The sequence below is a fragment of the Wasmannia auropunctata genome, unplaced genomic scaffold (genome assembly GCF_000956235.1).
Source record: "Wasmannia auropunctata unplaced genomic scaffold, wasmannia.A_1.0 LD336106.1, whole genome shotgun sequence".
NCBI classification, from domain to species: Eukaryota; Metazoa; Arthropoda; class Insecta; order Hymenoptera; family Formicidae; genus Wasmannia; species Wasmannia auropunctata.
In genome coordinates this window covers 7,862,749-7,874,589 of record NW_012026784.1, presented here as the reverse complement: position 1 = coordinate 7,874,589, position 11,841 = coordinate 7,862,749, and the positions used below count along the sequence as shown (strand labels likewise).

General features: G+C 34.6%; 2 protein-coding genes across 6 annotated transcripts; one reads left to right on the top strand and one right to left on the bottom strand.

Moving 5' to 3' along the window:
- The first annotated feature begins 1,063 nt into the window (after positions 1-1,063).
- LOC105455732 lies at positions 1,064-7,147 on the top strand. Of its 3 annotated transcripts, none has more exons than XM_011699277.1 (6): positions 1,064-1,188; positions 1,792-2,128; positions 2,403-2,638; positions 2,762-2,956; positions 3,071-3,349; positions 3,424-7,147. In XM_011699277.1, the coding sequence occupies exons 2-6, from the start codon at positions 1,978-1,980 to the stop codon at positions 4,132-4,134; spliced, it is 1,572 nt and encodes a 523-aa protein (XP_011697579.1). In that variant the 5' UTR covers positions 1,064-1,188; positions 1,792-1,977; the 3' UTR covers positions 4,135-7,147. The 3 variants fall into 3 exon arrangements, with proteins under 3 accessions (XP_011697579.1, XP_011697583.1, XP_011697576.1); XM_011699281.1 differs by having other exon boundaries at positions 2,400-2,638; positions 3,436-7,147; XM_011699274.1 differs by having other exon boundaries at positions 2,400-2,638.
- LOC105455749 lies at positions 6,194-11,812 on the bottom strand. Of its 3 annotated transcripts, XM_011699310.1 has the most exons (12): positions 11,685-11,812; positions 11,111-11,426; positions 10,812-10,995; positions 10,553-10,726; positions 10,222-10,470; positions 10,064-10,151; positions 9,914-9,969; positions 9,570-9,799; positions 9,341-9,471; positions 8,929-9,176; positions 8,834-8,862; positions 6,194-8,719 (listed from the first exon to the last, which is right to left on the bottom strand). In XM_011699310.1, exons 1-12 carry the CDS (start codon positions 11,701-11,703, stop codon positions 8,563-8,565), a joined length of 1,881 nt encoding a protein of 626 aa, XP_011697612.1. In that variant the 5' UTR covers positions 11,704-11,812; the 3' UTR covers positions 6,194-8,562. The 3 variants fall into 3 exon arrangements, with proteins under 3 accessions (XP_011697612.1, XP_011697594.1, XP_011697605.1); XM_011699292.1 differs by having other exon boundaries at positions 9,570-9,969; XM_011699303.1 differs by lacking the exon at positions 8,834-8,862 and having other exon boundaries at positions 8,909-9,176; positions 9,570-9,969.
- Positions 11,813-11,841: the final 29 nt, after the last annotated feature.

The window sequence follows — 11,841 nt, the reverse complement described above, 5'->3', positions numbered from 1 at the left end:
GTCCAGTGCAGGAGCCCTTAAGCCGGTATCAGACTACGCATTGGAGATTGAGATACATATTCGCATATATTATTAAAATAATTTACTAAATTTTGTTTATAACAATACTTACCTGTGCATAAAATTTAATTGCACGTTTATTATTGCACGAACTTAACCTCTATCTGCTTTATCATTCTCGGTAAAAATGTCAGTAGTCATCACGTGATTAAAAAGTTGTCAAGCTATTGGCTAAGATTGAGATTGAAGATTGAAAAAATAGACGGAATTCTAATTTCCAAACTCCAATCTCAATCTTAGTCTGCTATGTTCTCATTGAGCTTCAATCTTAATCTCAATCTCCAATGCGTAGTCTGATACCGGCTTTAGTGTTGGTCCACAATAAGGATTTTAAGCCTTGAGCAGTAAAAAATAGACCAATCGTAGTCGAATATGAGAAGAATAATCGATTGTAATTGGTCGATATCTTACGGCGTAAGGCTTTAAGTCCTTATTGTGGACCGACACTTAAGGTCCACCTACAATGAGAGTAAGTCGTAAACCATAAGAAATTGACCAATCACAGCCAATTATTCTTCTCATATTCGATTGTGATTGGTCAATTTTTTTACGGCTTACAACATACTACTCTCATTGTAGATGGACCTTTAAGCTATAAAAAATTGATCATCCATAATCGAGTATTCTCTTCACATTCAGCTGTGATTGGTCAATTGTTTTTATGACTTATGGCTTACTCAGGACTAAGACTGGTTAATTTGGTTTTTGTCCAGTCTATCTAGAGAATATATTAATCGCATCATTACGATAATTTCATTTGTCATCTGCAGGATACCCCACAAGATCCATGAGTTTGGGGGCTGATTCTCTGAATAGAGATAATGCTACTAATTAAAAAGAGGAAAATGAAGAGATAATTCCAGGAACGGCGGGGGACAATCAAATGATCCTCTCGCCGCAAATGCCCCTGCGACCATTTTTTGCCGTTCAGCCAATGAATTAAAAGAGAGAGAGAGACAGGTTGCTCCATCTGTTATTTCTAGGTCGTCGTAACAGACGCGGACCATGGGCAAAAACCAAGCAAAAAGGCAATGGCGGCTACCCGTTGGACGGCCAGCGAGCTTGGCTACGTGAAAAATCTCGAAAAGATGTGATCTACGCGTCGCAATCGACAGTCATAAATTCGAGGTACGTTCCCCGCGACTCTTTCCCCTGGAGCGACGATTTTCCCGACGCGGCGGCACGCTCCGGAGCGATGCGAGTGCGGACTCGGGCAACATGTGGATCGCGAGCGATTTGCGTCAGAAAAACACGACTCGTCACGGAGGGCTTGAAAATAATCTCGACGCTCCGTGCACGAACGCAAGTCGGACTTTTCGTCACGCGATCGAACTGGACGCTGGCTCCTCGAGCTTTCGTACATTTTTTTAGCCGCAGTCCGCACCGACGCGACAGTCTTGTTTGTTAAACAAACGTCATGTGCTTGCTATGTAACACGCTTGTTTATGAAATTTGATGTACACTCGGTGGTACTGATTGTCGATTTCCAATCAGGAAACATGCGTAATATTGAATAAGACATATGAATGATTAGAAATTACTCACTTCCTGATATGTTGCTATAGACATTTTGTCTCTTGTATAAAGTTATATTTCATTGCAACGAATTTTATTGGAAACAATGTGTATTAAATATTTGTAGCTGTAATGCTTTCTTTTTCTGTTATATTAATTTTATAAGATTCAAACTGTTTATTCCAAGTTGCTTTAATTAAATTTTTGGTTTGACAGGTGAAGGTGGGGGGAGTATTGTTGCCTGCAAAGGTAGAAATGGCACATGATATATGCGGAGGATGGCTGATAGACGGATAGACTTGTTATCGAATCGATTAGACAACGAATGGTGGCCACTGGCAAGTCAATCCATAAGATACGACTGCAGGCAGGAAGGAGTAAATGAGCGAGCGCACCTAAGTAATGAGCGAGACTCGGCATTATCCTATTCGCTCGGTCTCGGACTTATACGCAGCCGAGGAAATAGAGGTGCTTCTACTAGAAGAGATACGCGATCTGGAGCCACCACCTGCCATATATTCTAAACCCGAGGACATACAAGACTTCGAAATAGGTATGTGTTTCAATGTTTCAATTAACATTTTTTTTTTTATTTATTTAATATAGTTGACGTATGGAATCTTGTTTAAAAAAAAAATTGAAACTCCATGCTATGTCACACATTTTTGTAATATCCTGACAACATAACAGTTATTAAAATTCTTATCCTGACAACATAATAGTTACTAAAATTCTAACTGCCTTATTTTATTTACTTCATTTGAAGTTGTACCTCTGTAACTGCATGTACGAATGTATATATGGTTTTGATATTACATCAATAGCAGGCAGTAGAGGGGGGCGAATCAGCTCCCAATCATCAGAGCTGGATTCGCCGGGGGTGCATTCGACGGTCCACTCTTGGGATTCGCATGCGAATTACCATGGTCACTATGGTAATAGTGATCATAGACCTGGCTCTTCGAGCGCCATGCCTTGGTCTCGCGCAAGCCATGTGGTTATTTACTGCGACATACAGGGACATCTTAAAACGCCTACGGGTGTTGTTAGACTCTTACTACTTGTGAGTGTAAAGTTTTACTTTTACGTAGAAAATGTATGACAGACTTAAAGTTTGAACTACTGAAATTGTTTTATATATTTATATTTATATATATATAGATAAATTAATGAGCGCATTTCGTAGATATCCTCTGCAGCTTGTTTGGCAACCTTATGCAGTTCTGGCACTGCCAAGGTCAGCATTCTTATGCTGCCTTTAGCAGATCGTTTACGATTCATGATCTTTGTAGCTGTTTTCTGTTTCTTGGTCACTGCAGCCCTTCTCTTCCTTGATATTTCGCATGTCATTTACATCCTTCCTTTAAATTGGGCTAAGGTGGTAAGTAATGTTTCACTACAACACATGTATGTTTCAGAAATTATATTTTTGTAATTACTTAGATATCAGTTGATGTTGTTATGTAAAAGAGTTTATTATTTTTTTTGTTTCTAGAATGCTATAGTATTCACTGGCATAGGCTTGTCATATGCTGCGAGTAGCGCATTACTAGCATGTACAGTATGGGAATACCACAGTGGAGGTTGGGTACCAAGACGCACACGTTCTCAGCTAATTGCTGCGACGGTAGTGGGACTTTTCTGTGCTCTCTTAGCGTTTTTACTGTCTTGGATACATTGTCGTAGTGGATCAAGTTGTAAAGGGCAAGATTCTCGTAGTCATACTCCGACGCAACAACTTTACAAACCCGTTGACAATTCTTCTTCCTCTGGGGTAAATAATCTGCTTGTTTTAAGGCGCGAGCTATCGAGCTAGCGATCACGGTGTAAACATAATCTAAAATGCAGGTCACTTTGAAGGAACGTAGTCCTAAGAGACCGGCTTCGTGGGCCGTGAAAAATCAGCAGTCGAAGAAGCGCAACGCGGACAGTGATACGAACACTAGTAACGGTGGCCATCGCGGTAGCAATCACGAGAAATTTAAGCAAGGCAACAGAAAGGACCATTGGGCTACGGCCAAGCAACACATTTTAGAAACGCATACGAATAACGAGGACACTCAGCGGGAGGAGAGCGAGATCGAGAGGAGACGGAGAAGACGGAGGAAAGAGGGCGATAGTAGTTCGACCGGTGACGGGAACGCGCCAGGTAGTAGTAAGGTCGACGCTTTTCGTATTATCGCGGAGGAAGTTAAAACTAGGCGAGTGCCGCCGCGAAAGTTACCTCTACAGTCTACGGTGGAGCAATCTCAGCCGTGGCCCGATGCCGAACGTAGGAATAGTGGTACTGCGCAAATTAAGAGTAAAACTAGGCGAACGCCAGTGAACAATGACGCACAGAATTGTTGTGAAATGAACGAGGCTAGGCCGATCAATCGGGTGACTCGAAACGGCCTCCGGAACTGGGAGGCGGAATGTACGTCTAGCAACGGTATAGAAGAAACTACTGATGCGAACGTGGCCGTTCGTAACGCCATGTGGCCCGGACAGTGGCGTCCACCACCAGATGATGTTCAACCTTGTTCTAGCAAAACTATCGATCCTTACAGCTTTGCCTGAACGTCTTGTGAAATACGAAGCACATACTTTAGGTAAAAAAAAAAAAAATGAACTTGTTCCAATGAGCAGTTTCTGTGAACAGTGACGTAACAAAATTTTTTATAGAATCAAGTACATCTATATATTTTACGTTGAACGTTTTCTTTGATTAAACCGCAATAGTAGTTGATGACTTACTTGTTACATAATTGAAATTTCATACTTTTTCTCGTTTGCATACAAATTCGCCTAATTTTAACACACATTTGGTATTGAATAATGTCTAGTGATTGAAGTAGAGAACTTGTATCTTGAATTTATATATGTTGCATCTGTGTTTTCAATTATGCATGAGATCGGATGTGATTTAAAATGTTAACGTAAAATATATAGATTACTACATGCAACAGGTGAAAAAGATCGTAGCCCGGACTTGTTGTAGGGCTCATCAAGTTCGTCGTTTATCGAATTTTGCAGAACGAAATTGTGTCCAAAAAATCTCAGATCTTGTATAAAATTATTGCTGCCTTGTACATTTTGCTGCCAAGAGGATAGGTTCTCTCTTTAGTTGTTCGGGTCCTGACGTTTTGCATCACAAAACCAGACTGCCCAACTTTGATAAGCAAATAATGCCACTTCATTCCAATCATGTACCAAATAATAAATTTAAGTAAGTTTTAATGGGATTTTGTAAGTATAAGACCACTATATAGCACGTAACACTAATATATATAATATATATTTGACTAATTATTTCTATCATATTTTGATGCCAACATATTTTGAGCTCCATGCATACTTGGAAAAAGCGTTTAGTACGCGTGCAGGGAGAAATCGCCTATTCTTTAAGATGAAAGTGTATATATTAAACCTTAAAAGGATTATATACATACATAGTAAAATGCAGCTAGACCGATCTTTCTATCAATCCTACATACAAAGAACGGCAGTTGCAATTACAATTTGTGACTGTAATTTGTCTATTTAAATGAAAAAACGTAATTGCAAACTCTTGAAACATAAACGCACAAGATTTCCTCTTTTATTGAAATTATATTTTAATATTATTTATCAATCGAAAATCATAATATTAATTTATTTTAAAATGCTTAAAAAGAAACTATGTCGTGATTATAAACAAAATATGGGAAAATTAAAATAGATGAAATTATAAACACTTAAGAAGTAATGCTTTTAATAAATGAAAATGTTGTATACGCGAAATTATAGAATAAATTTCTCATTTAGATTTTATTTCAAGCTTTAATTCAATTATGATCGGATAGCTTATTAATAACCAGCGATATAATATTAAAATCACGATGATATTTTATTTTGCAATGACAATATATACATATTTCACACGATGGCCTTATAGAATTTTAAATTTTTATTAAAGCACGTTTTGAGAGAAATGCTACAAATGATTTCACATGTAGAGAGAACTTTTTATTCACTTATAATAAAATTATAAGATTGATATTCTTTACATTGGAAGATCGGTTTGGCATTAGTTCCCGTATGAACAGAATAGTATGCGTGGAACGATTATTTTTTATTATATTATTCCAATTAGCTCACACTCTGAAATGTGCTCATTATATTACAATAGTATCATTGTTGCACAAGGACGGATGTACAAATGATTTAAATTACACAAGTTCCATCTAATTATAACATGTTTAAATTAAATAGTACTAATTCTATAAAATAATGCTGATATATATAATTGGTCATTTTTTTTTTATTAAATCTTAATTGAATATTTTCACGTACACACGGAAAGCATCAGATTTTTGCTGACTTATTTAAGTTACTAAAAAGAAAATAATCCGTCCCTGTTCCTGTACGCATCATTTAAATATATCTTACGTAGTTTTTTAAAATTATTAGACGAACAGTATTATTTATTGTGTTATTTGTATTAATTTTAACGAAAGAGTCTAGTCAACTCTAGTCAAGCACTTTTTTTGTACAACTATATCTTCTTAATGATCCATCAAAGAGCAAAGTATTTTTAGTACATACATATCGTGTTAGAAGTACAATTCATCCTAGAAGAAAAACTGTTGAGCGCTTGTTTCCTGATTGATAATTCCATTGAGTCTCTTTTTAATATATATAATAGCATTACATGGTCTTCAGAATTTCTCTGATATCTCGTTTCTCCTACGTTCAATGTATCACGACCATTATACGATCGAATAAATATAAACATGTTAGCTAATTATGATTAAGACAACTATTTTGTCTGGCAACAGCTATTTTGTCTTTTGATACGATGCCGCGGGTGTAAACACAAATAAATTACACATTTATCGAAACTTTGATGCGTCGACCTTAAATCAATTAATAGTGTAAGAGAAATGCGTGTTCATATAGATTCATAAAGAGAAATAGCATATAATACAGCAGCTTCGTTGTGGCAAATATAGATAGTGTCGTAACTCGTTTTGTTGGACACAATGAAATGTAGTGTGTAATTTTTCTGTATGATTCCTCGTTGGTACGCTAAAATTTGAAGGTGAAATAAGTTACATTTCGTTAGGGGTAATTAAAGTGTCACTTGGCGTAATAAGGCAATTAGCTTTGAGCTATATCAAAGTGTACAAGCACTGCCAGAGGAAATATAACGCTCTTTGAATGTAACATAATCTCTTAATGACTTTACATCCGAGGCTTGTAATTCGAATTCGTGCACATAGCGTCATATCATTTTATTTCACATTCCACATTGTTATTTGTAACAATAGATTTGTAAATACTAAAAATTTTCTCTCAAAATTTTCAAGAAGAATAAAAAAAAACGTAATTTGTCAAGTAGCGCAATGTCAGACAAGAGACAGCTAAATGGATTAAAGTCATTATTACTACAATAAAGATTAAACTATCACTTGACTTCGATAACAATTATTTGCTTCAACGAAGTTAATATAATAAATAGCAGTATGTTTGTGATACATGAGAAGCACTGTTTCCTTAGAATTTGTATGAATAAATTATCATTCAGGCAATAAATTTCGATTACGATTAATAGACGCAGATTTCTTTATATACTAAGCTCGATTGACAATGACCTGTAGTGATAGCATGACAATCCAAATCTGTATATGACCTGAGATCCTTCAAAAATCAGGCGAGCTAAAAGGAATTGATAGGGAAAATTATTGTAATTTTATTTAATCAAAGTGGGTATTTTAATGAACACATTCAATTAATTGCAGAATGTATTCTTTACGAAATATTGAAAGTCAGAAATTTAATTTCACAGAATTCCTGTCAATTCGTTTTAATTCTCCTAGCAGAATAATTTAACTGGCCTAATTCCTCATTCGCTAAATGATAGACACACACACGTGACGCGTTATATGCGTTACACGCCCCAAATACGAAGTGTTCGTCTCATTTTGATATTTCTAATGTGTTTTAATATTTATGTGGATGTATTCGGATATTAATATATATCGTGTCATTGTATTTATATATTTAGTTACATGTGAATGAATAATGTGATGCTGCCAATAATTATAGTGATCATCAATCTGTAGCGACATATTAATTGTAGGACTGTTAGGCGAATCGTGAGTCGAATGTCTTTGCAGAAGTCTGAAAATGGATTTGAAATAAAAATAAGACGGCCGGACTGGTTACCAAGTGTGACGCAAATATCATGCGACATAGTGTCTTGGCGATTTGTCGAGCCGATAGCGAATGATCTAGACAATAAATGATTCATGAGTCACGTAACACCTAAGTTATAGCATTATCACATATTCTTTTAAATGTCATTTTGTACATCTAAGGGTAAATGGAACGGCGAGTATTATACACTATTGACTTGTGCGGAGTTGTGCGTGTGATTTTGTGTATGTTACTTAACAATATATCACAAACCTAGTCAGAGTGAACCTTGTGTAATGTTACTTGAACGGAACAATGTACATTTGTTAGTAAATGCGTTAAACACGGCGACAGCTAAGTATATAACATTATATTTTGCGCATATGCCATTGGAAAAAAAAATCATTGTCACGCAATCGTCCGAAATACAAACGGAATTATCAAAATCGTTACGCGATCTATTGAACTTCACAAGAGCTACGCCTTATGAGGAATCGGAATATAACTAATCTAACAGGAAATGTATATTTAAATCGTTGCAGTAATCTTTCGATACAATACTTCCAAATCAATCCATAATAATTATTTTCAACGCGAAGACAAGGCTAATGCAAAATATTTAGAACATTTAGAGTAAGATTCATATATCGAGCTTATATACATGATATTAATGTGAATGAATTTCCAACATTTTTATCGTTACTGTTATATTAGTCAATTCTTCAAATTCATATATTCGAAGATATCACATGGTAATTAAGAGGAATATTATTACTTGCGTGTACAACGTCAATGGAACTTCTCATCGAATTAATGTGGGAAAATCACTCAATTGTTGAGATCCAAGTCATTGCGTTCAGTCACCTTCAATTTTCCAACTATGTCTTCCAAGTTTTTACGACGTACGCAATACTTTGTCTGATCGCTTCCGCTCGGCATAGAGGAATAAGGATACACGTGTCCGACGTAGCGATGAATCCAGCCGCTTGAAGAATGAAGAAATTGAAAAAAATTTTACATAAATACGACATGTCAGTGTCGAACATAAAAAAGACATATTTCCGATATACTTCGGTCGTTGAGCATATAAACGGCTTACCTTTGATCTCGAGCATATAGAGGCGAAGTCTGTAACAATATCCGGTAAGTGAACGTGTTCTGGACTTTTACTTACGTCTCTCTATATCTTCTTACCTGACGTTGGAGTCTTAATTGCTTCAGTAATAAATATTTACAGATGGATTTTGTCCAACTGTACTGATCACAGTGCACGCTCGATAATCCAGATAGATCCGCCGGATACCTCGAAAATTCCGGTCTCGTCGGCAAATGACACTGTTGGTGAAGCAGGTGTTGCTGCTGGCATATGTAATTCGAATAATACGGATCATCATAGGCTATTAAATGATCCGAGGGAGATGCTAAAGAATTCGATATTGCAACTGTAACAAAATTTAAGTAATCAATATATTTAACACTTTTTTTATGTTTGATTTAATCACCATAATTTATTTTGTTCCATACAAAGTACACTGAAGCATGTCCGAAGGATTGCTCAACAGAATATTTTATGTACATATATAAAATATTTGTTTCTAAAATTAACCTTTCGCTCTTTGAACATTCAATAACGTGTCGTAATATCGTTTCTTGTATGCAGCTAGTTGAAACATCGAGCGAGCTTGAAAATTATTTGCTGAATTTACATTATCCGAATTTGAGTCTACCACTTTGCATCTGAATTAGAAATCGTTTTATTATTATTATTTGTTGTGCGCATGATTTAAATGATCAATGAATAATAATTATTTATAAATAATTATATACAAATTTACCCATGTCTTGATTTTTCCGTATTTTTCTCTTTGCATACGAATGTGCATCCCTCTTTCTTTTCCATATCATAATGTAAATTATTTTGTTGTATTTGCAGTTCATTTTTACGAGTTCTTTTATTGAATTCCTGAGAAGTGTATTTCTTTTGTAATCCGTTATCATAAACTTTTTGTTTTGTCCTTTTAATCGATTCTTTCTGATTTTTTTCTACGTTAATAACTGTGTTTTGCTGTTTTAATAGTAAGCAGCTGTTACTATCGCTATTTGTGACATTAGATGTACAAGTTTGTCTTAAAACTTTTGGTGGTGTTCCAGATTTTAGGTCTTTCGGTGTAAAACGTACCAAATTTAAGGAGCCCACCTGTGGATGCGACCTGATGCGTGGAAAGGCCGACAATTCTGTATGCATATATGAGAAATTACATTTATAATTTTGTATGTTATCTATAATTAAAATATATATAAAATAAATCGATAAAATGAATAATATTACCAATGGAAATTCCTTCTTGCGCTCGTTTCAAAAAATTGCTCAAGCTTGTTTTAAGTCTATCGTTCGGGGTTGGTAAAAGATCATCCGCCTGTAAAATTTAATTAATTTAATTTTGTATATAGAATATATAAACTAAACTAAAATATTTCGTTTAATACGTTTATGATAATGTCCTGATCTTCGTCCCAACACACATTCGTTTTATGTATATCATCTTTAATTGTCTGCGTAGTTGTTGCGTTTTGGCCAATATCGATTATCATGTGTGAAACGCCAGGTTTTTTATCTATATCAAGTGCATCTTCATATTTTTTATATTTAACGTCATTAAATTGTCGAGGAATCTTATTTTGCGATAAATTTTCTATTATCTCAGTATTATTATACATCTTCATGGAGCGTGTATCCTAAAATTTATTAATGCCTTGTAAGTTAAATTGAAGTTTATTTCTCGATTTCTTTATTTTTAATGTACGAGATTTGATATACCATCTGAGACGAGTGACAAAGATGTGATTCAGCAGAGGTATTGTACATATTAATTCCAGCAGGTATGTAATATTTTTTATCAAGCAGATATTGTTGATAAGGCAACATTTGATGCTTATTATTTCTCTCCAGCTCGTTCTTTGAATTATTGTTTAGATAATAACTCGATGAATTCTGTTAACGAATAGAAGTTAAACTGACATCAGCTATAATTTCTAAATGAAAAATCGCATTATATAATTTTGCAAAGATAGATTACGTTTTTTATATAACTTGGAATCATAGAAATTTCACTCTGGGAAAAACCTCGAAAAGGAAAAGCTTCGGAAAGCGACGACTTGAAATTCGACGTATTCTTATCACATAAAAAATTTTGCTTTGGTAATGAAATATCCGTTACTTGGTCCATGTTTTTAGTACCAAATATATTTTGACACGTATTGCTGTCGAGCATAATATGAGATATGAAATTATATAATAAAAAGTTATATAATATGTAATATGAGATATGAAATTATATAATAAAAATAATACATCGCAAAGGAGTGGAGAGCTTACTTTTCCTGCTGATTAAGTTTAATAAAACCTGTAGTTGTACGAAACACTTTTTTAATCGTGTGATCTGGTACATTGTCTGGGGAAGGAATCATTGAGAGCAGTAGCTGCTTTTTTTGAAAATCACTGTCTTCCAGTAAAGCTTGGACTTTTCTCAGTACACGTTCATATGCATTAATACCATCTTTCGGTTGATACATACGCAATAATTGCGTGATTATATTTGAAATGTTGCTCCCCTCGTAATCGTGTTGTATGGCTGAATATAACGATGAAAAATCTATCGTTGATGCAACGGTATCAGTGCCGCTTGTACTTTCTAATTACAGAATATTTTGATTAATTTTTTATTGAAATAAATTAAATTTTATATTTTTTTATAATAATTTTATTTTCCTCTAGAAAAATAATTTTAAAATTCTAATTCTGTATATAATTATCATACCTAATTATTTCTATTTATTCCTATCCTAAGATACTGTTTGACCAAAATAAATATGGAATAAATAAAATTGACAACCGCCATGTATACAACTATTTTTATTTCTAAATATTTATACTGAAATATGTTACTCACGCTGTTCAAAATTATCCATGCTTATAACGACATAAGACTCAAGTTGAAAAGAGAGTGATAAATTGTTTCCAACGACTTTAGATATCCTATTAAATTCGACGAGTCAAAAGGTATTCGTGAAATAATTGAAGTATTTCCATTATTGAAAACAGCTGAC